The 27400-nt window shown below is 38.6% G+C and overlaps 1 protein-coding gene across 1 annotated transcript in view; it reads left to right on the top strand.

Annotated features, from left to right (window-relative positions):
- The first annotated feature begins 4278 nt into the window (after positions 1-4278).
- LOC140592260 (uncharacterized) overlaps positions 4279-27400 on the top strand; it is a 31127-nt gene continuing 8005 nt past the window's right edge. Inside the window, exons 1-9 of the mRNA XM_072715168.1 lie at positions 4279-4506; positions 17272-17485; positions 17625-17790; positions 18274-18360; positions 19636-19808; positions 19958-20026; positions 21018-21132; positions 23135-23211; positions 27102-27273. Coding sequence (XP_072571269.1) covers positions 4439-4506; positions 17272-17485; positions 17625-17790; positions 18274-18360; positions 19636-19808; positions 19958-20026; positions 21018-21132; positions 23135-23211; positions 27102-27273 — 1141 coding nt within the window. The 5' untranslated portion in view covers positions 4279-4438. The remainder of the gene's footprint in view (positions 4507-17271; positions 17486-17624; positions 17791-18273; positions 18361-19635; positions 19809-19957; positions 20027-21017; positions 21133-23134; positions 23212-27101; positions 27274-27400) is intronic.

Genomic DNA, 27400 nt, shown 5'->3' with positions numbered 1-27400 from the left:
AGAATGAGAACATGGATCCATCATGCCTTGTTACCACTGTGCAGGCTGGTGGTGGTGGTGTAATGGTGTGGGGGATGTTTTCTTGGCACACTTTAGGCCCCTTAGTGCCAATTGGGCATCGTTTAAATGCCACGGCCTACCTGAGCATTGTTTCTGACCATGTCCATCCCTTTATGACCACCATGTACCCATCCTCTGATGGCTACTTCCAGCAGGATAATGCACCATGTCACAAAGCTCGAATCATTTCAAATTGGTTTCTTGAACATGACAATGAGTTCACTGTACTAAAATGGCCCCCACAGTCACCAGATCTCAACCCAATAGAGCATCTTTGGGATGTGGTGGAACGGGAGCTTCGTGCCCTGGATGTGCATCCCACAAATCTCCATCAACTGCAAGATGCTATCCTATCAATATGGGCCAACATTTTTAAAGAATGCTTTCAGCACCTTGTTGAATCAATGCCACGTAGAATTAAGGCAGTTCTGAAGGCGAAAGGGGGTCAAACACCATATTAGTATGGTGTTCCTAATAATCCTTTAGGTGAGTGTATATTGCATTGCCATAAGCAACTTATCAAAATGGAATGGGAGTAATCAGAAATTAGATTTAGTTTATAATTTGCCACTTTTGTGACAGTAAGTAAAACAGTGAAAACTGTCTTTTGTAGGAATTTTCTCTTCCCATTAGTAAAGTCTAACACTTCACAATGCTTGTTTAAGTGGGGGATCATCTGTTCATAACAACGTTTTACAGACAACAATCTGTGATAATTAGTTTATATATATATATATTACCTGATATGTTAACTAATACTTCAGGTCTGTGGAAGTGGGATCAAAATACACGTCTTTGTGGTCATAAAATTTTCTCAGAAATAATATGGCTGTTATCTGACATACATTTATAGGTATATGTGCTCATAGGTTGTTCAGGTTTTATTGGTTAAGTTGCACTCTGGTTCTCCTGTGTGGTTTGCATGTTTATCCACTCTCCTCTGTGCTTCCATATCATTTTGCATGTTGGTAAAGACATCTTGGTTTTCTAATGCTTGCATAAGCAGAACTGACATTTAGTTTTGAGCACGTAGGGAAAAAATGTGGTCTGACTATATTGCTGGTGTCAGCTTTGTAATGATGTTTTTGCCTTTTATTTGCAGGATTTTTCAATTCTTAAATTATCTGGTCACTAAATAAGCTTTACTGGAGATCAGTAGCTTTCTTTGGGGATTTCTAACATAACCAACAGTGAGGAGTTTATTTACATAATTTAGTATGCATAATGATTTATTAATAATGGTAAACACAGGAGAAACAAGTCTAAACCGTATATGAACTTTCATATCAGTAGAAAAGTACTGTGTGAAAAATATAAAATGAAGTAAGGATGAGTGTATTGTACAAATTAATCAGTAATGTTTAAAACCTGCAAATAGATAAAATACAAAAATAAAGGCAATTTTCAGTGTCTGTGGTTTGATAAAGATCTTCACCCACTGGGGGGCAAAGAGGGGGTGGGTAGGGAAGTTAAAAAATGGGTCGGAACTGAAATAGCAAACAGGAAAAAAGTGGTTATAGTTCTAGAGGAGTTACAACAGTACCCACAGAAAAATACATATGAAAAAAGTGTCTTGTTGCAAAAAAGTCACAAATACATTTTATTTTCTATTCTGGGATTGTTTGATTTTTAAAAAACGTTTCCTACTGTCACCACATCTCTGCAGGCACATTTTAATTCATCATTAGAATATTTTTGCAGAACATTCAGATTCACCCAAGCCTTCAAGAAAAAAACAGCATATAATTAAAAGCTTACTAGTAATGAAGAAATAATTATACTCCCATCAACTAGTGAACTACTATTTATTTTCTCCATACAACAACTACAGAGAGGAATTGTTAAGTGAATTAGCAGTAAATTGCCCATGGTGTGTGACTATGCGGGTATCCTGTCATGGACTGGCATCCTTTCCAGTGTTCCCCGTGCCTTGTGGATGGAATATATAGACAGTCAAATTAAGAGGAGTTGCTGCATTTGGATGTATGCTACATGGGAAACACTATCATTACATGACTGATACATTAACCCAAGCTTATTTCACCGGTATACTTATCAGTTAAAACCGGTATATTACCAGTTATCACCGGTATTTTTTTTCCTTTTAATGATTAAATAACACTCTGTTTTCCACATTCACTCGAAGGCGTTTTACATCAGTTGTCTCACTGACACCTGAAAAGAATTTGCTGGAAAAAAAAATCAATATATTATGATAGCTGAACATTACTGATAACACTATTTTTCTTGCCAAAGTATACTGACCAATAATGGAATATTAGCCATAAACATTAATACACACTACCGACAAATTTAGACCTTTTTTCTACCAACTAAAATGCAGAAAAGCCTCAGCTATCTCAAATGGTTTCCCTGTGCTCTAGACAAACAGGTGCTTCATAACTGCTGCTTCAGGTTTAACAAAGCCTGTCCTCAATGAGCTGTCAGGCAGTAGGCAGACAGAAGCAAAACAATCCACACACGTCACCTTCACTCTGCAGGGAAGACAAAGGTGGAAAGCCTGAAAGCAGAGGGGAAAAGGTGCAGAAGCTTGTGTTGGCTCCCATAGTTGCTAGGTGACAAGCAATTGACAAAAAATAAGAATTTTAGATAGAAAACAGTAGGATGGATTGGAAGAGAATGTGAGCGAGAGGGAGAAAGAGGAAGAGCAAAAGGAGAAAAAGAAATGGAAAGGTCCCTAATCCCAGAACAGAGGTAGTCGGATATCTCCATGGAAACAGGCACAAAGCCCTGTGGTTTCCTATTGATGGCTAATTGTATTCTTCACAGCTCTTTTGTTAATTGTTGTCTGCCCAGCTCCCACTTCCTGCTGGGTTGTTACACAAAGGCAGGAACAGAGGGGATTAGAAATGGCACATCGGCTTTAGGCTCTCACCCTGAGCTGCAGTGGCTCACTATGTACAGGGAAAAAGGAGAGAAAGATGTAATATACACATTGATGTTTGTAGGGCAGGGACATACTTGCTTTTATCCTGTAAAAGTTTCTTTAATGGGTGTGGTGGCCACATAATACTGAAAATGGACAAAATGCGGAACCATTTCTGTTTTAAATTTTGAGATAAGTTAATGTAGTTTTCCAATTTCTCCTCTTGAGGATTACATCATTTATTTTACTGTTTATTATGTTCATTGGTATAACTGACTTAACTAAAAATCAGATCAGTACAATTAAAAATATGCAGCACATGTTGGCATAATGTGCAACACATAGTGGTGAAATATAAGTAACCAATGAGAAAAAAAAACAGTTAATAAACTGTTTTTTTAGATACTGGTTAAGTGAGTTTTTGTTGGTGTTGTCATCCACCCATCTTCTATACCCACTTATCCTACGCAGTGCTGTGGGGGTCCAGAGCTTATCCCAGAACTTACAGGCTCCAGTCAGGGAATAACGAAGGACAGGGTGCCAACCCATCACACATACGGACAATTTGCCAACTCTAATTCACCTTAGTATATTTTTAGACTGTGGGGGGAAACCACACTAATGAAGTGGAACCCCCACAATTACATAGGGAGAACATGCAAACTCACAGGCCAGGCCAGAAACTCAAACCCTGATCTCAAAGGTGTAATGCAAAAATGCTAACCACTGCACCACTGTGCCACCCCTGATGTAGTTCATTAGGCCCAACTAAATGTAGGTGAGTGTCTATATATATATATATATATATATATATATATATATATATATATATATATATATATATATATATATATATATATATATATATATATATATATATATGTGTGTGTGTGTGTGTGTGTGTGTGTGTGTGTGTGTGTGTGTGTGTGTGTGCCTTTGACATATTTAAGTTACATAGCTGTGTTGGAGAAGCTTATTCATTGACATAAAATCAAAGGACTGTAAATGTAAATTGTATTCCTGAAAAATAGGTCACTAACTTGTATTGCTTCCATATAATTCGACTGTATGCATAAGCAATCTATATATATATAACCTAACGAAAAATAGTGCTCCTGAAGACTTGAATGTTTAATATTAGAAAAAAAAGCCTTTGTACAGTATATATCATTTAAACATATAATATCAAATCAATTACAAAAATAGGGTACTGAGACTAATAAATCCAGCCGAAAAGTGTCGCGGATATCGTTATTTAGAATGGACTTTTTACATTTTAGCCTGGAGTGAAAAGTCCTGCCCCTTTAAGAGGGAGGTGAGTCGTTTGGAGAGCGAATGTGGGAAACAAAATACCAGAAAGTCTGGGGAGATTGGGGTAACTGGCTGTGTGTGGCGAGCTGATGTTTGTTAATAAGAGCAGTTATTGTCAGTTGCTTTCAGGCTGATAGGGGTTGAAGGGACATCCAGGTGTTAGGGGGATCTTTGTTTTGCATGTTACAAAATAACAGCTCATTCAGAGAAACACCGGAGGAAACGACAGAACGGGTTTCTCAGGAGTGGTAAGTTCAAACGCTGGAGTAGCAGCGATAGTCTTAACTTCTCTTGTTAATTATTTCATATCAGTCACACGCAAAAAAAAGTTTTGCCTAAATAGCTTAGTATAGCTTTAACATCGCGATCACATTTTAGTTAAAAAATAATGATGAGTAATCGTAACTTAAAATGCTTGAAACAATTATAGACAGTTTTCTTCCATGGAATTACTTTTTTTCAGGCTTATCAGTTTAAGGGGACATCCCTTACTGTTTAAGAATGCAAATAACGATTGATCTCTGCTTTCAAACACGAACCTCTTTGTACTCTGTTTTCATTTTTAAAAAATGTCTCGGATACTGTAACCGGTTAATCGGCAATACCATATAATTGCAATAACCACTGCTGTAAAATACACCATCGTTACCTCCACTCTGAACTTCAAATGCAAGTTTTTTCGAGAATTCAATCTTGCAATAATATATTTAAATTGGTTTCACGAAGATAAACACAGACCAAGTGAATGACTAAGTAACTTATAGAATAAGTTATTTCTAACGACAGTTGTTATCACTTGTTTAGGTAACTGCGTATGAAACAACATCAGATGTAGAATAAACATCCTTGTGACGAGTTGTTTTAATGTGTTATTTTGAAATGTTATTTAAAATCATGCGCAGCGACAGTCAACCATTTGCCGGTAGTATTATAGCCTACTATATATAGCATCACGTAAAAAATGTGACGCACTATTGAATAACGTAGCCAATACGAAAGTTGTAGCCATATTGAGTGCGTAGATGGTGTAGGCTAGTGAGTTCGTTACTGTCTCCTGATATACCGTGCTTTACACGTTATTATGTATTCATATTGACGAGTTTGTATCAAGAGGTGAGTAAATAGAGACGGGCTAAAGCTGGTGAATGGTATGATTCTGACCCGAATGACAGTAATGCTTTCCTTTCAGTCTTTGGCAAACGACTCCGGCACCTGAGTCTCGCGCTCCTGCTGTTCCCGAGCATGTTGTCGGCATATTAAAAAGGAAGTTGGCAAAGTGGCTGCAAGTGTTGGCTTTACAGACTCTGGCTGTGCACAGAGTGAGCTGTCACCGGGGAGTCTCTGACCTTTCCCCACCACTCTCATTTTCAGTCATTCCCTATCCCTTCCCGTGCCTTACGAAACGCAAAATATAAACAATGCAAGTATAGCGAAGCAGCCAAGCGGGACTTCAGTCCCTCCCTTTAGATCAATACCAGCCTTTGTAGTGCTAGGTGAATAGGAATATGTCTAGACCTAGACCACGATGAAGAAAGAGTTTAACGTTATGAATTTTACTGTTTGCCTGAAAATGACAAAAGGGTACTCAGACTGCAACCAGTGTGATTAAAATGTAAACTAAGAAATAAACATTTTATCTTTCATATTAATTTTCAGATATCCATTGTTTTATAACTTATGTGGCCCTATATTTCTCTTACTATAGATGTGCCACTTTTTTAAATGAGAACAAGAACGTTCAGTAAGTGAAGAGCTGAATGGTTGTTGAATTGGGTTATCGGTTCAAAATTCTTCTAAAACAATTCTGTCCAGTAGATAAAACTGACATAGATTACTGGACATATTGTTTATTATTCTGTTACTGAAAGCCCTATATTTCATTCAGTATGATTTCTCATACATGTTTTGTAATGTACTTAGGTGTATTTTATAGTTTACAGTGCAAAAAGAGTAGACCGTCTCAAGCAGCCTAAGTAGGATCTCTCTGCCGCCATCTATAGCAATGTCCATTTCTAGTGCTCTGTTGAAATAAGAAGGAGAGGATGAGATCTACAATGATTAGAAGTCCAAATCCCGTGGCTGGTGGAGTGATTTCACAATTGGGCTCTTGAGAAGTGCCCTTAACCCCAAGTGCTCCAGGAACTGACAGAACTCTCAGTCACTTGTACTGTATGTCATTTCAGACAAAAGTGCAAAAATAAATAAATCTAAAACCTGGTTCTTTGGCTAACTCACAAATTTGTATTGGATATCACAGTAGGGCAAAAACAAAATGGCAAAAAGACATTCTGCAATCATTTAGATTCTAAAACTATAGTTTATTATCTTTTCTCGTTTAAACATACTCCCAAAGTGATATTATTGTCTACCTTTCTCCACTACTTTGAAGCAAACTTTTTTTTAATAGCTGCATACCAGACTGAATAAATATTAGGAGCCAAATCAGAGCTACCTTTCTTGATTTGAATGGAGAATGCGTATTATTATTAGCCTAGTTTGTAAAGTAAATATACATGCACACAATCTTGTCTGATACTTTTAGCCAAAGTAAATCGTTTAGTTCATAATTCTTTTTTTAGTCATGCATATACATCTTCAGCCACTTGTTGGTTGTATTTAATTTCTTTTGCGAGTAATCTTGATTGATTGTTTTTATTCCATGTCTACAAAATGCAATCTTTTGCATTCTAATGAAAAACTTTGCAATGTGAACAACCATTCAAAAGGTGCAGCAGTTTGTGAATTTGGTGTTTATGGCATTTTTGTAGCTGGAGATGGAAAAATGACTGGTGACAAGTCCTGCATGTTCTCACTTGCTGTTGATATTTGTTAATTGCCTTCTGTGTGTGAGAAGCAAGCTCTATTTCTGCATAAAAGTGGTATGCCATAGGTATGGCGTAGCTGTATATCCTATGCTGTAACCTGAGGTGCACCTCCCCAGAAATGTAACTTCAGGTGTCAGGCTACAGTGTAGGGTACATGGCTACCGATTAGCCTTAAAAGAGCAGTTAGGACACAAGCTACTAGTGTTGGTAAAGGTATAAGAATTTAGAAACACTTAAGAATAATGTATGGCAGTAATGGCGTAAAAGTTTCCTGTAATAAATCTTCAAAATAACAAATCATTTAAATTCACAAAACACAAAACTTTTAACTGAAAATATAAACTATAAATGTGAAAACTCAATCCAAAACATGTATAATTAAAGGTTTATTATGCAGAAAAGATCATTTTTTTTATACAAAGAGGAAATATGGTTAATTCACTGATCAAGGGTGAAACTGTGTATGATGATAGATGTCATCATTATCTTTATATCTTTCATTTCCTTGTTTACTAACAGAGAAACAGATGTAAGGCAATTATCACAGCTTAATAGATACATTTTTATGTTATGTTATGTTTGCTGTTTACAAAGTGCTGAAAATGTGGATTAATCACTGATCCTGATTTTGATAAGACCTAAGAAGGCTTGCCCCCCACCCCCACCTGCTCAGTCACCCACCTCCCCTCTCCATTATAAACCAACCCCCGCCTAAGAATTACACAGGAAATCAGAAACAGTGTGGTAATAATGGAACATGGTCTTTAGAAACATTGTAGCAAGCAGAAAACAAATACAGCAAGGTACATATAAGCTTGCTTGCATTGTCCTTGAATATATACTTCCCTCAGTCACTTTTATCAGGTGAGTAATATTTAATGGCATGAATAACCATCATAATTCAATGGGAAACACAGTGCTCTTTCTAGATTGTACTAATTCTGAAGTATCTTTAGACAACATTGACTATATCATAAATATGATGTATGTTTCTTAAAATATTAAATGATTGCATTTACTCCAGTGAATTTCTCACGCAATATGAATTAGTTGCATTGACAGAGAGTCTTTATTAATTGCAATATTATGATGCTTGTTTTTTTTTATTGATTTTATCCTGAATTTGAAATTGCATTTCAGCTATTGGACTTTAGTAGTAGTATGTTCAATACAAAGTTGCACCAATATCTTCAGACAGATATGCACATTACGGATAATATGTTCATACAGATAAACTCAGTACAAATAATAGATGAACAGTACAATCACTGAAATATTGTCCTCAGTTTTCCTTTCCAAAGTGAAACGTTTTTTTTTATACAATTGACAGTTTTAATTGTGTTTTGTTCTAATAAAATTAGGTGATTTAAGAAATAAAGCAGCATAGTCTCTTCAGATACTGAACGGCTTTTCTTGCTGTGTAGGACATTGGGCAAGGCAATGCAGAACTACACTAAACTTCTGAGTTAATATACTTAGGATTGTAGGACTTAATAATGTCTGACATTGAGCAAAGGTTTTTTTGACAAATAAAATTAATAAATATATTAAATTATTAGGTAATGTATTATTTAATTTAGCCAACTGTAAGTTGTATTTGTAATTTTTTATTTCAATATATTATACTTGCAAGTGATGTAAAAAAAATTAGGCTAAGTCAGAAAATCTACACAGAAAAGGGGGTTATTTCACATTACATACTGTTTTTGAATTAATTTCCTTTTTAAACTACATAACTCCCTTTGACTAAACAGAAATGTAGAAATTAAAATTATTAAAATTGTTTTTGTAATTAATTAAATGGAACATACATTTTTGTAAAATAATAATAATAATAATAATAATAATAATAATAATTATTATTATTATTATTATTACTTTAATTTATAGCGTCTCAACCTTAAGTGTTATTTTTAAAGTTTCTAGATTATAATTTATTAACTTCCAAGTATTATTGCTGAGAGAAAAATTGACACTAAAACAATTTCAAAATTATTTTGAAACAAGTAATGGTTAGTTATGCTGGGCATTTTATGTAATGGTAGGTGAGCAAACTCATAGACGGTTACTGAGGTTGTACTGCAAAGACTAGCAGGTTCATTACAGACTGCGCTCATTCTTTAAAGGTTTGCATAATCGGTTAAACTTCTAAGGAAACAAGCAGCAATGTAAACACTGCTGTAAATGCTAGTATGGATCTTTCAAAACATGTCCAAAAATTTCATCATGCAAAAATGCATATTTGCAGACAGCATAATTCAATGCGGTTTTATGGTGACTCTAAATGCATACCTTTTAGAAGAAGATTGTTAAAATTTAAATAAATAAAGAATTTTTTTTTTTTAAATGCTTCAGGTAAATGCATAATAGCAAGGTTTATAAAATGTTATTTCATTGTTATTTTGTTTTTTTGAATATACCTTAGCATTTCTTTATTCATTAATTCATTAATCTCTTAAAGTTAATCTAATCCCTAGAGCTACAGTAATTGCATTTACTAACTTTCAATAAGACAAGGATATTAAGTTGCATTTATTTTTGTTTTATATTTAGATGTTTTATGTTTTAAATTTATAGCATGGCAAACATCCCTCTCACATTTAAATTGTAAAGAAATGTATGATAACGTAAATATAATTGAAATTAACCTTTGTTTCGGTTTTCAGCATATCAAGGAAACACTTACTTTTCCACTGTCTACTATATCTTAGTCAAGTTGTTTATGTGTAGCTTTTCAATATTATCATTACACTTCCATTTTAGATCGATCAATGTTATCTGATATGAACAATTTGTCTATTTATGCATTTTTAAAACAGTAATTAATGGACTTTTATTTAAAACCATGAAAATATTACATAAAAGATAAAACACGTTTTTTAAACTGTTAGTAGTTTAGAAAAAATTAAACTACTATTTCATACTGAACTTTTTGGCAATTTAATAAGCTTTTGTAAGTAATACTTATCTCTATAAGACAACAGTCAATGGTAAACTTATTTTTTATTCAAAGTGTGCGCTGTGCTTAATTAAAATTCAAATCATACTGTGAAAATTACATATCTATTACTTTAATTCTTAAAACTTAGATTATTGAAAATATGTAATATTATATACAATAATGTAATATATGGTATAATATTCAGTGAAATATAATGGAAAAAGTAATGCATTATGTTAGACAAAGGTTAACCCGACCCAGTCAGTTTTGCTGCAGTCAACTCATGAACATGAACAAGACACATTTCAAAGGAATATATACTTCCCACTCATTTTAGCTGCAGAATAATTAGCACCAAGAACAAGATGTAACAAATATTTTGAACCTGTTTATGACTTTTACTTAAGTTTAAGTTTGAAAAAAGCATTTTTGTCAGCCCTTACATTTTTGATGCTTGGATATGAATCAGGTGTGGCTGGGACATGTCTATTTCACAATATCTATTATAAATCTACTTGATTAGCATGATACAATAAGTGCAGACAGAAAAAGTCCTGGTAATGAAATTGAAAATGATTTATTTGCACAATTTGACACCCCTGCCTGCTAAACAGTCACTGTTCCAGCTGCTACTTAAAGGTTGCTCACTCCCATCCCCCAAATGTATCCAGAGATCTCTAGCCTAAAATTTAAAGAAACAATAAATCTATGAAAAGTTTCTGATTATTGATGAATCTTCCAACTGCTTCTGGTCAAGAGTGCAGGGGATGGAGCCTGTCCCAGGTAGCACAGGACATGATGCTTTGGTACCTGTACCCTGTATGGGATTATTAAAATATCCAATATTTAATACTTAAGTCATCTAATGAACAGTCAGTAGTGTTATAGAATTCTGCATGTTAGCTGGATGCCATGGCAGAATATAAATTATAGAAAAGGCTGCATAATTTCTTGAAGAGGAGAGATTCTGGATACTACAATTTGGATTTAGGAGCCCATCTCTGCTCATTCAGTAATAATGTTTGTATCTTACAGTACACAAGTTTTTGAGGGTGGTAGATTGCACAGGAAACCCTGTTATTTAACACCTTACGGCGAAGTGAGAACACTTTGACAGCCAGCTGCCCCTGCCTTCTCTGATTTTACAGTTATCATTCACACAGATTTCTTCATCTCACAGCAGTTTCACATTATTTTAGAGAAGCAAAATTATAGACTAAGAAAAGTTTTTAAAACAAAAGATATTGCCTCTTGTTTGTGTTAGGGTCATAATGCCAGTTTCCTTAGCAGGTAGTAGAAGTTGAAGTAGAGCAGAGGTTTCCACTATATAAATATTAAGGGCATGCATAGACATTTTGATTATTTTTCCATGTGATGTGAACATTTAAATCTTATATGTAGACGAAAGATGGATAACTGACTGATAATTGCCTTATTCACCATGAGGAAAGCAAAGCTGAAATATTGATGTGATATGGTTTAGTGTAACCTTTTATTTTCTGTTTATAATCTCCAGCTCTTTTTTTTTTCTCTTTTCTTCTCTTTTTAACTGGTCAAAGGGCATAGTAATTTATGTTTACAGAACTTGAAATGTGGCTGCACTTGTTCTTGTTATAAAAAGCAGAAAAATAAACTAAGGAAATGTAACAATTACAAAATAAATGTAAGAGCCAACCTTTCTATCACATTAACTGAAATTCTTAAACATATTATTAATGCTGAATTTTGATTCAGTAGAGTCTGTTTTCCAAATAGACTTATGCCCTTGCCCTGGTTTTTCATATTTGTATGACATACTCCAGTTAATGCTTATTATGCTTAACTTCTGGTCTTGTCTTAATCTACTGTATTTATAATAATCTAGTAATAGATTTAAACATGGGAGGTGTTGTTCTGGCCCAAGAAGTAGAACCGGTTTGTGGTTCTATGTTTATGCATTTGGCATTAATTTTTTTTTACCTCCTGCCCGGACATGTAGAGCCTGTGCCTGTCCTCTTCAGCAGTGAGTCTCCATGAGATCTAGGGAACAGTCAATAAGTATACAAGATTACTTTGCTGGTTGTTATGTTCTTATTATTCTGTTCATATTATTCTATAATTTATACATTTCCGAAAAATGAATGTCATTATCAATATTAATCATTGTAATCATCATTGTCGGTATTTTAAAGATTATAGAACGTGAAGTTCTACAAGGTTTTTTCCCAAGGCTTATTATACACACAATGTAATGTTTCAGTCATATATTGCTAGTACATTATAACCATAAAATACTAAAAATAAATATCAATAGAATATCTGATAGCATGATATGTTATTCATGCTGCCTATCATCACTGTAAAATTATTTTAATACCAGAGGCCACACACACAGAGGTCAATTCAGTCTTTATTTGGAACATTATCCTCATGGATGTTATATCATCAGATTTCACCTGTTTAAATAAGGGTTAAATTTCACCAGTTTAAGTAAGCCAAGTGCATGTATTTTATACTCTGTAGTGTGATTTGATATCTGTACAGTACCAGTCAAAAGTTTTTGCACACACTGAGATTTTTTACTATTGCTTGTTGCTCACTTAACATTTGCTAAAAATACACTCAGTATTCTTTGATAACATATAAATTTACAGTATGTTTACCATCTGAGTGCCTTTATTAGCAAGAAAATGATATATCTTTGATTCATCAAAGTAACCTCATGTTACTTTCTACAAGGGATATTACATACTACTCTGTTTCATGGGAAGAAACCATTAACTAGTGTATTTAAAGTTAAAGGACAGCCTAGAATTTGACTATGCCATCACCACACAACCAGTTAATACTATGTCAGACATGCACTGTTACATAGTCTTTCAATGTTACAAAGGTTTTATTTGACTTATCTTTTAATTTAGTTATTCACTCAACTTTCCAATGCTTAAAAAGAATTTTTAAAATCTGCAGTTTATGAAATAAATGGAAAAGTGGTAAAAACCTGTGGTGTGCAAAAACTTCTGACTGATATTTTATGCCAGTGATAAACGGTAAAATATATCTGGACCAAATCGACATATTCAGAATGGTCAATATAATCACAACCGTTATATACCCAGATAATCTCTTGTTCCATTTCCAACTCTCACAAGTTCTAACTCTTATGAGCTACCATCTTAAGTCACCCCACCTTTCATTGCAGAAGATGGAGAATTAGGAAGAACAGTTGTTCAGAGGTACCTGTTGCATTCCTTACCTCATAAAGAGCTGAGCTGGTCTCCATGGAGACTCAAATACTGCATAGACTCTGCTTGAAAGCTCATATTTACTTTTCTAACAAGGTGATTATCATTGTCATCTTTCAGTTTATGACCATTTCCACCATATTAAATACACAATGCTGCATACATATACAAATCACTGAAGAAATGACCCTGAATTTTGATTTGAAGTCTTAAAGCCACCACATTCATTTTCTTTTTTTCTTTTAAAAAAATAAGGGATGTGGCAGCTGGAGGGTTGTAGACAATCATAAACATGTTCTTCAGACACATGCTTTATGCCTGTTCTCTTGTTTTACTTCTTTATTATAAGTGTATTTCTGCTCTTCATTCATATCCCACCTTGAATCTTAAATGAATGGCCACAGTATGTTTTCTGGAGCACAATAAACAAGAAAAACAGAAGGGTGAAAAGGTGTTTGTGAAAGGCAGAAAAGAGACAGCAGAGCACTCTTTTTCTTATGAGTGGACACCCACTAATTTATGTTATATACAGAAACCTAAATAATCCAAACACCTGAGCTGAACTTGTTTTATTTAGATTTATTTACATATTTTTTTATTTAGGCAGACCACATAGAATAACTGAAAACTTGCTGAAATTAAGGTTTAGTGTGTTTATCATACTTTGGTGTCACTTTACAAAGGTTAGTGGCAGAGGGTTATTTAGCTAGAAGGAAATTTGCAAGGTGTGGTATATTGTGCAGTGTTTCATCTATTCATTTTTCCTTTTTCCTTTTGTCGGTCATTTGAATTTTTTTTTTTTAATTTCTGCTACATAGGGAAAAAGGAATAAAATTAGCACAGGGACTATTCTGGGGCTGTCCCCAAAAGTGATTAGGAAAAAAGATAACCAATCTATTATTATCACCTGAACCAATGTTTCCAATGTAAACTTTTGTGTTTGTGTGTTACTAGCCACATAAACAACGCAGATTTTTTTCCTTTTTTGATTCATGTAGTATTTTTATGCCAGGGCAAAAATTATATTTATTAACAACTGAATGGTTTTCCTTTTTTGAACTAGCCCATACTTATTTGCTTAGGAAGTTTTTTTAACTAAAGGTTGTGCATTTATCTGAAAAGCAGATGAAAGCAGAAAAATTCCAAATATGTATAGTATGTATATATATGAAAATGGAAGTTCGAAATGTATAGGAGCAGCACATATAAGTGTATATGTTTTCTCTTTAATCAAGGGAGTTGAAATCAGTAGACAACAGTCTAGATCAGTCTTCCTTGTCAACTCTGTATTTCCTGGCATGCAATTGTGTCCCCTTTTTGTTTATATATTTACATAAACAACTTGTAAACACAGAATACACTAATGTTTAGTTGGTGAGTTGTTTGAGTGGTGCCTATTCATTTCATGCAAATGGTTCTCTGTTTTCTTTGGGGCTACTCTTCATTACCTTATTCCCATACTATGTATATTTTTTAGGCAAGACATTTCTAGCCGACCATGATGCAAATTCTGAATCCCCCCGTCTCCCTGATGTATAATATACCAAGGAGGACCCCTCTACAATGTAAAAGAGACACCTGGGGGTATACCCCCCCCCCCCCCCCACCCAATCGGCATACATATGAAGGGACTCTTTCCCCCACCACCTTTTTTGGCAAAATATACAGTTGCCATTTTGTAGCTTTTCAGAGTATTCTCTTTATAAAAGTATCTATCACTGTAAAAATGGATGGAGACCATTTTCAAGAGATCATGATATTGCCTTGTACTACAAGCTCTGTTTGGGGTAAGAGGTAGATAAAATGAAATCACTGATTAATAGAATGCACTGCCATTTTGAACAAAATAAATAATGAACTTTATAGGTTCGTTCAGATTCTTGTGGCGGTCCCAACTGGATATTGTCTCTTTAGATGTATGTAGTAGTGATGAAGCTATAGTTTGTCATCTGGTCAGATTCACCTAGTTTGGTACAGACTAATACACCATATAAGGGAAGTATTAGACATTTTTATGCTTGAATGATTTTGGATTTATAAGGAGTGTACCCCAGAGTTTTACAGTATGTCTGGACAGTGCATGTACAAGGAAATTCAACAGGTGGCAGCACTAACTTTCACAGAGCAAAGGTCAACCAAGAAAGAGAAGAAGAAGATCAGGAAGAAAAATAGTTGTTATAGCAGTTATAGTGAACAGTTGTATGAGGAGGTGCATCAGTACCCACATATATAATTGTCCATTTTCATACTGTCCAGACAGATTTTGAAACTGAGACGATATAATTCATGAAGCTGTGGACGGGGGTTGGTGTATGGGTGTTGCAAGGATTCCAAAATATAGCAGTACGCCATATTACCTTAATACCACCCACCCAAGCCTATTAGCAACTTTAAACCTGTTCATAAAACGTTTACCTGTTTCATGACACTGCTTGTATTTGTGTTTATTGCAATACATCTGATGGATGTGACCATCAACATCCATGGAAATGTGTAGTACACATGGACAGTAAACTCATGCAGATATGGGAAATATGAATTGACCTTTAGTGTCGCCATCTCTTAATGATATCCCCACCTTTGATTTAGCTATATCTGTGAACCCTCAAATGCCAGACAGTCTCAGTAGGATCTGTTAGTCTGCAGGGAGTTTGTAAAGGGCTATTCTCACAGGCATGGCAGGCCTCCCAAGAGGCACAGCCTCTGATAACAATCAGAAGTGGTCTAGCGACACAGGAAAGGGTGGTACAGCCCTGCTCCCGGGTCCCCACAGACTTTGCAACTGAGATTAAAGACTGACTATGGTTGCTATAAAAAATAACACTATCTTAAAAATAGTGTTAGTTCTCATTGCGGGGTAATTTTGCTTGGGCTGTCTGGTGATCATAACCTCTTTCGTCTGCCTCATTCTGGAACACACTGATGGACAGTTAGGCCGGCTTCTGAAATTGAGCTGAATGGATGTATGAATTTATGTAAGTTTTATGCATAGTTAATTAAGAATGTAATCACATTTTCCTGCTAGATTCAAATATTGTTCAATATGATCAAATTTTATTTAATGATTAGGATGATGCTGTTCATACATTTTGCTCTGCTGTTTTTTTCTTCTCCCCTTTTTTACAGTCCACTTGTATTGTTGCCCTTCTGAGTTTCCTGGTGTTTAATGCTTTTGTCCATCTTGTGACTATTGATCACACTTCCTCTGTTGGATTTCCATGACAATTATATATACTGCGTTTTATTCTGTAGTCTTTACCCATAAAAAAAAATAAGAGGAATATTGATTCATATGTTTTTTTCTCCCCATTGCTTATTAATTTTAGGTTTTCATAAGGAGGTATTTTATACCCAACATGGTCCAGCATGCTAGATTTGAGGCACCTAATCACTAAGCTCTGTGACAGGATTTACTCTTTATTAAAAGTGGCCAGGCTGAGTCTGCCCAGACAATGCATTGCTGTTTTCCATGCAAAACAGGCAACTGATGGGTTTCATAAACAAACTGTGGTCCATATGCAGGGATAGTGAGTGCTTCAAGATTCATCAGATCTGATACAGAGAGCAGTGTATTTGGGGAGGACTCTGTTGCTTTATCACATTTCACATAGCAGAACTTCTGCCAAATAGTTTGTTTTAATTTCTAGATAATTGTAAGAATATTACATTACAGGTACTTTTCTTTTTAAGCCTGTGTCAATGTTTTGCCTCACCGTTTCTTTTCCTTTTCAATCAGAACGGTGAAGAAATAAAAGATAATTCTCCATAAATTACATGTTTTTTTCGCATGTTCACTTGCTGAAAAATATGTATATGACTCCTAACTCCTAGGAAACTAAAAAACTAAAAAGGTGACACACTTAAGGCAGCCTTTGTCTAGTCAGCAGTATTAGCCTGGCCTGCTGAATAAGGTACTCCAGCAGGAGCCAATTGTCATCCACTTGTCAACAGGATGATATTGGTGGCATTTGTAAAACATGCATTTCTTTGGCTTGACAGGAGATCTTTGGTTTTCTTCTGCAGGATGTGTGAGCCCGGCCCCTCAGCACTGCATCTCCAGGCCAGCAATGATGTAACCATGGTGGGCATGGGTGTGAAGGTGGAAGAGGAAGGCCCAGGTGATATCAGCAGTGGAGAGGTTGGCAGGGAGCTCCAGAGAGCATCACCCTGCAGCTGGCTGACACGCCCACTGGCCGAGCAGGCAGATTTTCAGCTGAGGATGTCACAGTCGCCCTTGGTAAAAGAGGCAATGTCATTATTCATTTGCTAATTCAGATTTCACTTTAAAATGAAGGACTAGTTTATATAGAGATAGATATGTTGTCTTTTTAAAATGTATTTTTTGTGAACGTAGAGTTGTTTGTGTTGTTTCAAAGGCCATCAGTGGGATTGTCATGAAACCACAGGGGACATCACTGGGCACATCCCCGCGAGGGGACGGCTCTCCCAAAAAAGAACGGACACAGGGACACAGCCCTCCAGGCCAAGATGGAGGCATTCGGAGTTTTGACAAATTGGACCTCCAGCATAGCGTTAGTGAGGGTGAGCCATTGACATTCCATGCACTGTTCATGCTACATGTACCATACAAGGACCTTCTCCACTCTTGGGCAAAAAAATGAGTGCCTCAACATTAAACTTTGGCCTACTTTTTTGCCCAGGAGTGCATATACACACACACACAAACACACACCACATACACACCACATGCAGTCACATATTTTTATAAAATTCAATTTCCAAAGATATGGTCCCCACCGCATTGTCAAAATAACAGGTTTTTATCACACTGTGGGGACATATGGTCCCCATGGTGTAATATCTACATAACACAAACACACACAGGATTTGTTTATTGTGTTTTTGCTCTGATATGGAGATAAAAGTTGCATGAAAAAAGACATTTTTCTTTTTGATATAATTTTCTCTGAGATTTTTCTCTTTCGACCAGTTTGATCTTTACCGTAATTCCTGTCCATTTTATGTGCTTTTACTTTCATTCTTTTGCTGCATGTGGATGCACAGTAATGCCCACGATTGAAAAACTTCTGAATTCAGACTTGAGAGAGAAAATTTTGGTCAAGAATGCCCATGGTAGCACAAGTTTGAAAGGTGAGAGGCCACCGCACTCCTCAAATATGCACCAAGGTCCTCCTGGAACACAGGGCACACTGTCTGTCCTGTCTGATTCTCTGTATGTCAGCTTATTTTTCAGGCTGATTGTTATCTGAACTAAATATGAATGTTAGATAAAGGAACCTGAGTGAGTAAATATCACAAAAATGTTAATTTTCCATAAGAAGTCATTCAACAGCTAATATTTCCATGTAACTAGTTATGCTGACTGTAGGGATTCACTGCATCTGTATTCATCAATAGACAAGTGGCATTTGTAGGTTAATAAAAAAGGCCTGCTTGTTTTAGGTGTTGCTAAAATATCTCAATAGAATTTGTGTTTGCATTTTGACAGTACACCATTTTCATGCTGATAGAACAACCTACTGCTCAGGGCATTGGCCAGATATTTTCCTGCAAAATTAATAATTCTAATCAAGGTTCAGGGTTACTTTATTGTCATCAGCAGCTTCATACCTGTACAAAGAGTGATGAAACAACGTTTCTCCATGGCCCCAGTGCAACATGTAGTACACAACATTACAGTAACAGGGCGTGCAAGGTGGAAGCAGGCAGTTAATAAATAGTGCAGAGATAATAAATAAGTAGTGGAGAGATGTTAACTTCGTAAGTAAAGTGCAGTTGCAATTTAGAGGTAGATTGTATATGCTGTTTAGAGGAATTTGAAGAGAGTCAGTCCACATATTAGTGTGTGTTCAGAGTTCTGATGGCTTGTGGTATGAAGCTGTTGCACAGTCTGGTAGAGGCGGAGCGGAAGCTTCGAAGCCTTTTTCCGGACAGTAGGAGGGAAAAGAGTCTGTGTAGTTGGTGAGATGGGTCTTTTACAATTTTTTAGGCTCTGTTGTAGCAGCGAGTCTGGAAAATGTCTTTTAGGGGGGGTAGGGGCACACCGATGATCTTCTCAGCTGCTCTCACTATCTGTTGAAGCGTGTTACGGTTCAAGATTTTACAGTTCCCGTAACAGACAGTGATGCAGCTACGGACTAGGCTTTCGATGGTGCTGGTGTAGAATGTGGTGAGGATCTGTTCGGGGGAGGCAGTCATATCAAGTTATCCAGGTTGTAATAATGCAGCAGAGCATCCTCAAACTATGCTTCATTATTGCCATGAGGTTCTTACTGTATTTGGTCTTGCAGAGACATTACATGAGTATTATACTTCCTTGAACGCTCTTTATTAGCATGACCTTGGCATCATTTGTATTATTTTGTCTTTGCTTCCATGATCCCAACTATGCTTTTCTGTGGGAAGGTACTCCAGAGAGTCTAGCAGAGAAGGAGCTGCAGCTGCTGGTGATGATCAACCAGCTGTCAAGCCTGCGGGACCAGCTACTGGGTGCTCACTCTGAACAAAGGAACATGGCGGCCCTGCTCCTCGAAAAGCAGCAACAGCAGATGGAGCTGGCCAGGCAGCAGCAGGAGCAGGTGAGTTTACCTGATAGCTACTGGCCTAACCCTGAAAGACCTGGGTGACCTTTATGCTTAATTTTGGACAATCTTGATAGTGATTTATTCAACTTTATCTGTGCTATTGGGCCAAATAAGTTTAACCTAAAGCTTTATTTCTGTCACAGATTGCCAAGCAGCAGCAGCAGCTTATCCAGCAGCAACACAAGATCAATCTCTTGCAGCAGCAGATTCAAGTAAGATATTTTAAAATGTTAAATGTTTTGCTTATCTTTTATCTATAGCACTTTACAAAGTATACTATACATTTACATATACTATACATAGAGTCAGTTCTGCTACCACGTGTGTTATCACACCGCAAATCAGTTCTAACACAATTAATATATTAGTAACCACCTCCAATACAATGCAGAATCGCATTTGTATTTGCACAATTTTCAGCCACAGAGAAAAGCAACGCGCGAACTGCAACATATAGTCTTGGCGAGAAACACTACTTGAACGCAAAAACAGCTGTCCAAGTGAACTATAATGATGTCTGATTCATAACAAGTCATTTTTTAGAACCAGTTTTTCTTTGTGTAAAGCTGGTAATTTTGGTGTAAGTTACTAAATTTACTAAATTTGGTGTAGGTTACTAAGTCTAGGAGTCATATTCCCTAGACTTAGTAACTTAGTTTTTCCCATGGAATATGTGTATTTTAGTACATGATTTTAATGAATGAGAGGTTTTTCAGGAGCACTTTAGTTGCATTGTAGCAGGACTGACGATATACTCTGTACTTTTTCCCATTTTCCCATTCATATTGCCAGGTATTTAGTGTGGGTTTACTGGCTTGTGAGTATAATAGCAGTTCCATTCTTTGGAGTTTTAGTCCCATTTCAACCTATGGAAGAGAGCTATGAAATGTGCTAAACTTTATACCTTATGCAAGCAGAGGCTACTGAACAATTGCTTACTAATGGGGAAAAAACTACTGTGGTCTTATAGATCCATGAATCTGGCCACTTTTTCTGGGCTGAGGCAGTTAGATCCACACTCCACCATTGACAGCATCATGACATTTTTTAATGCTCTTCATGTTATGAATACAAGAGGCCTTAAATTATTCCTTTAATGGTATAACAACTCACAAGGACTTTTGTATTCCTGTGCTGTCTGGCTTGGCCCTTTGGGTCATGTTGTATGACGATGGACCATCCTGCTTGTCTGCCCTCTTTTAGCAGGTGAACATGCCTTATGTGATGATCCCTGCCTTTCACCATAACTCGCAGCCCCTGTCAGTCACCTCAGAGCCTCAGATGGGCCTTCCCCTGCAACCCATTCCCTGTAAACCAGGCAAGTAGTCCTCTGTATTCTTCATATTTTACACACACACACACACACACAATTAATTCATTCATTCATTCATTTATATTGTGGAACCTGAAAAGGTAGTCTTTTGTCAAATGCACAAATCCCAATGAAAAATTTGCCTCCTTCAGACAATGCTCCTCCCTTTTCTAGATTAACCATAAAGGTTTTCTTGTACTTTATCGTTATGATAAAAACAAAGTTTACTTAAAAACATGCACATCCTCCGTGGTGCTCACTGTATAAAGTTACCTAGAGACTGTTATTTAGGTTTAAACAGCAGTTGTGTATTTTGGTTATACGTTGAAGTGCAAAATTATTGTTACTGGGTTGTTCGTTGTAACCAATTGTCATAATGATTAGATCAGGCTGGCAAATTGTTTGACATTAAATAACAGATGTTAGCACAGTTCCTGTAGAACGTCATGAAAATCTCCATTTGTTTATATATAGGAGTGCGTGCGTGCGTGTGTGATTTACTTTTCAATTGTTTTACTATATTGAAATCCCAGAGATATTTGTCGTCACAAACTTAAAAACAAAAACTAAAAAAAACTATGAGAATTTCAGGATATTTTCAAAAATCTCTTGATTTGAAAATTCCTTCATAATCAAGTATGTGATGCAAACAGATTCAGAAGCCAAACTAGTGTTGGGCGGTATACCGGTTCATACCGAAAACCATTTTTTATTATTGTTGTGAATTTTTCTTATACCGCAATACTGGTTTAAATAGCCTACACAACATTCGGAAAGTGGCGCAGCTGGAAACTGTTTAAGGGGGGACCTTTTTCACTGTTGCACCACTAAAAATGTACCGCGAAAGATCAGAAATGGAAGATATAGCTGACGCTGGAGTTGAAAATAATGAGACACTGGGGTTGTCAAAAAATCGATTCTCAGATACTAATAGATATAAAAAATTTGAATCTGATTAGATACTCTTTCACCATTATTGATACCAACAGTGCGGTTTTTGCCTCATTCGGCATACTTCACACAGCACCACTACAGCACAGGCATGTGTGCACGCTCGCACACGCACACACTCGCGCAACCCCTCCCCTCTCTGAATAGCTGCCGATCACATTCGCGCTGGTTAACACACACGTACCGATTTGGCCAAACATGGCATATGCTGCAGTTGAATGTACTTTGCAAGCTGCTTTAGTTAAAAAAAAAAAAAAAAACACAAAAGTGCTGTTTGGAAGTATTTTGCAGACGAGCATTGAAAGGCTAAGGATGTCGAAAAGCCTCTATACAAACAGTGCTACAAAGTTGTGGCGACAATGTCAAGTAGTACGTCAAACTTGGCGAAACATCTTAAAGGCCGACATCCCAGTCTTTATGAGAAATTTTGCGAGGTCAGTAAAGCTTGCTTTCCAGCAACACTGAACTATGAAACACTTATCAAAAATGTTAACTTAATGTTAACACCTTAGCATTAGCCATTTATAAGCAGTTAGCCAACAAACACGTTAGCTGTATGTTATCATTAAGGTAGTGGATATGTGCAATGGCTAATAATAAAATAATATAGTTAATGTGGGGACAATGCAAAAATGTAAAACAAAAATGTGTCCTGTAAAATCCTGTAAAATGTGGTCATACTTTAAGAAAAATACCGTCGTATACTGTGAAACCGATATATCTTTGAAAAATACCGTGATATAAATTTTTGGTCATACCACCCAGCTCTAAGTCAACTAGTTCAGCACATAATAAAAGGACTGAGTCAATTTCATTATTTGTTAGATATTTTTCTCTTTCTCAAAAATTCATTGGAAACAGAATTGCATATTTTTACAGAAACAGTGGAGGCTGTCGGTGTCCAACAATTCCACTTAATTTTAGAGGAAGAGCATTTTACCTGAAGGCACCCTGAATGTGTTTCATGATATCCTTTTCCAGCAGAGTTGTCATTACAGGAAAAAATGCAGTTCTTCATTAGTGTGTGATGCTTTTAAATTTTCTCTGCACTTTTCAGTTGACTATCCAATGCAGTTTCTTCCTAACCCGCACTCTGCTCCTGCAAAGCGGTCCAGTGGTGCAGTGCACAAACAGGTATTATTATAAATTATAATCAGAAATTATAGCGGGATGTGGCTCTGGGTTTCTGATATTTTGTGCAATATATGTGCAGTTTGGGAAGAACTATATATTTGGGATCATCAACCTGTCCCAACATGGATAAATGCGTCCATGGCAAGCTTGTCTGTGTCTGTGGTAAAAAATAAAAAAATAAAAAACACTAGGTAGGACACTTATAAACACCATATACATGGTAAAAATGTTATTTTGAACACAGTGTTTGTCATAGTGTTAACACCTAACACCTAACACCCCCCTCCAATGGGCTCACCACCTGTAGGAGGGGCCATAGGGGTCAGGTGCAGTGTGAGTTGGGCAGTGGCCGAAGGCAGGGACCTTGGCGGTCCGATCCTCGGCTGCAGAAGCTAGCTCTATGGACATGAAATGTCACCTCTCTGGTGGGGAAGGAGCCTGAGCTGGTGCGCGAGGCTGCGAGGTTCCGACTAGATATAGTCGGGCTCACCTCGATGCACGGCTTGGGCTCTGGAACCAGTCTCCTCAAAGGGGGTTGGACCCTCTTCCACTCTGGAGTTGCTCACGGGGAGAGGCGCCGAGCTGGGGTGGGCATACTTATTGCTCCCTGGCTGGGCGCCTGTACATTGGGGTTTACCGCAGTAGACGAGAGGGTAGCCTCCCTTCGCCTTCGAGTGGGGGGACGGGTCCTGACTGTTGGTTGCGCTTATGCACCAAACGGCAGTTCAGAATACCCACCCTTTTTGGAGTCCTTGGAAGGGGTGTTGGAGAGCGCTCCCCCCGGGGACTCTCTTGTTCTGCTGGGGGACTTCACTGCCCACGTGGGCAATGACAGTGAGACATGGAGTGGCGTGATTGGGAGGAACGCCCCACCCCCCAATCTGAACCCAAGTGGTGTTCTGTTGTTGGACTTCTGTGTTCGTCACGGATTGTCCATAATGAACACCATGTTCAGGCATAAGGGTGTTCATATGTGCACTTGGCACCAGGACACCCTAGGCCGCAGTTCGATGATCGACTTTGTAGTCGTGTCGTCGGACTTGCGGCCGCATGTCTTGGACACTCGGGTGAAGAGAGGGGCGGAGCTGTCAACTGATCACTACCTGGTGGTGGGTTGGCTCCGCTGGTGGGGGAGGAAGCCGGGCAGGACTGGCAGGCCCAAGCATATAGTGAGGGTCTGTTGGGAACGTCTGGCAGAATCCCCTGTCAGAGGAATTTTCAACTCCTACCTCCAGCAGAACTTCTCCCATGTTCCGGGGGAGGCAGGGGACATTGAGTCCGAATGGGCCATGTTCCGCGCCTCCATTGTGGAGGTGGCTGACCGGAGCTGTGGCCGTAAGGTGGTCGGTGCTTGTCGTGGCGGCAATCCCCGAACCCGCTGGTGAGGGATGCCGTCAAGCTGAAGAAGGAGTCCTATCGGGCCTTTTTGGCCTGTGGGACTCCGGAAGCAGCTGATGAGTACCGGCAGGCTAAGCGGAACACGGCTTCGGTGGTCGCTGAGGCAAAAACTTGGGTATGGGAGGAGTTTGGCGAGGCCATGGAGAATGACTTCCGGACCGCTTCGAGGAGATTCTGGTCCACCATCCGGCGTCTCAGGGCGGGAAAGCGGTGTAGCATCAACACTGTTTATGGTGGGGATGGTGCGCTGCAGACCTCAGCTCGGGACGTTGTGGGTCGGTGGAAGGAATACTTCGAAGACCTCCTCAATCCCACCGATACGCCTTCCAATGAGGAAGCAGAGTCTGGGGACTTGGGGGTGGACTTACCTATCTCTGGGGCAGAGGTTGCTGAGGTGGTTAAAAAGCTCCTTGGTGGCCGAGCCCCGGGGGTGGATGAGATCTGCCCGGAGTTCCTCAAGGCTCTGGATGTTGCGGGGCTGTCTTGGTTGACACGCATCTGCGGCATTGCCTGGACATCGGGGGCGGTGCCTCTGGATTGGCAGACCGGGGTGGTGGTCCCCATCTTTAAGAAGGGAGACCGGAGGGTGTGTTCCAACTATAGGGGGATCACACTCCTCAGCCTCCCTGGTAAGGTCTATTCGGGGGTGCTGGAGGGGAGGGTCCGTCGGATAGTCGAACCTCAGATTCAGGAGGAGCAGTGTGGTTTTCGCCCTGGCCGTGGAACAGTGGACCAGCTCTATACTCTCGGCAGGGTCCTGGAGGGTGCGTGGGAGTTTGCCCAACCAGTCTACATGTGCTTTGTGGACTTGGAGAAGGCATTCGACCGCGTCGCTCGGGGAGTCCTGTGGGGAGTGCTCCGGGAGTACGGAGTGCCGGACTGCCTTATAAGGGCTGTTCGGTCCCTGTACGACTGGTGTCAGAGCTTGGTCCGCATTGCCGGCAGTAAGTCGGACTCGTTCCCGGTGAGGGTTGGACTCCGCCAGGGCTGCCCTTTATCACTGATTCTGTTCATAACCTTTATGGACAGAATGTCTAGGCGCAGCCAGGGCGTTGAGGGTGTCCGGTTTGGTGACCTCAGGATTAGGTCTCTGCTTTTTGCAGATGATGTGGTTCTGTTGGCCTCATCAGACCGTGACCTTCGGCTCTCACTGGAACAGTTCGCAGCCGAGTGTGAAGCGGCTGGAATGAAAATCAGCACCTCCAAATCCGAGACCATGGTCTTCAGCCGGAAAAGGGTGGAGTGCTCTCTCCAGGTCGGGGAGGAGGTCCTTCCCCAAGTGGAGGAGTTTAAGTATCTCGGGGTCTTGTTCACGAGTGAGGGAAGGATGGAGCGGGAGATCGACAGGCGGATCGGTGCGGCGTCCGCAGTGATGAGGGCGCTGCATCGGTCTGTCGTGGTGAAGAAGGAGCTGAGCCAAAAAGCAAAGCTCTCGATTTACCGGTCAATCTACGTTCCTACCCTCACCTATGGTCATGAGCTGTGGGTAGTGACCGAAAGAACGAGATCGTGAGTGCAAGCGGCCGAAATTAGTTTTCTCCGCAGGGTGGCTGGGCTCTCCCTTAGAGATAGGGTGAGGAGCTCGGCCATTCGGGAGAGACTCAGAGTAGAGCCGCTGCTCCTCCGCATTGAAAGGAGCCAGATGAGGTGGCTCAGGCATCTGCTTAGGTAGATGCCTGAGCCTAATCGGAAGGTTGCTGGTTCAAATCCCGCGAATGCCCGGAGTGATTCTACCCCGTTGGGTCCTTGAACAAGGCCCTTAACCTGAAATTGCTTCATCTACATCCAGCCCTATAAGGAGGTCCTCCAATTTACAGGGAATAACTTGGTGGCCACCAGAAAAAAAAAACTCACACTAATGTGGTGCCGAGGTATCACCCTCCACATGGCTGCACTCAGGTTCTCATCCCTGAGGTGGTTTGTCGTGTGGTGGGTGCGGAAACACACTAGAATTAGTGCATGCTCCTTACCTCCTCCTCCTTTGAATGAATGCTATGAATTAGCATTTTTATGATACTTAAAAGATGCCCAAATATACCACCGATTAGTTTTACTTGAAAACTATCAAATATCAAGGGCCCAACAGCAATATTAATCTGTCAGCCACAGGATTCAAACCAGTGACTCCCATACACACACAGAGTGCTAAGCCACAGAGCCACACACCACCTTTTATTAAATTGCTGCTTTATAGATTTGTTTATGCAAATTACTATCAATTAATAACAGAATACTGTCAGATGAATCATTGGGCTTAATGGCTTAGAAGAAAAAATTAATATTTAATGTAAAAGAGGGTAATTTTGTATTGCAGCCTTGCTTTCAGTAAAAATGTTGCATATTATCCTACACAAGCATACAATAACCATACGGATTGTTGTTTTATATTTGGTAACATTTATATAAAAGAATTTTGGGTAGTGACAGAATTTGAGAACGTGACAGGAGAGAGTGGTTGTTCTTGAATGTGACATGAATTGATGCATCCTCAGTTTGGTTTAAAGGAAGCTAATCAGCCACTCAACTTGACCTCCAAGCCAAAAGGACTCGATATGTGCAAGACAACTAGTGGGCAAACCCTGGAAATGGCCTCCGTACCCCTGCAGAGCAGCTTTGGACCTCGTGACCTACAGCTCAGCCCCCCTCGATCTGGACTCAGCCTAAGTTAGTATCGGCACCTCTCATTTGACCCAGTACCTCCTGAGTTTCTTTACTTTTTAATTTGATTTAGAAGTAATGTTCCATTATGCTATATTGATTTATTTTTTATGCTGTACCGTACAGCATTGAA

This window comes from Paramormyrops kingsleyae, chromosome 8 (assembly GCF_048594095.1).
Source record: "Paramormyrops kingsleyae isolate MSU_618 chromosome 8, PKINGS_0.4, whole genome shotgun sequence".
Lineage (NCBI taxonomy): Eukaryota > Metazoa > Chordata > Actinopteri > Osteoglossiformes > Mormyridae > Paramormyrops > Paramormyrops kingsleyae.
Note: the sequence above shows the minus strand (reverse complement) of the source record. Positions and strands in the feature narration are given on the sequence as shown.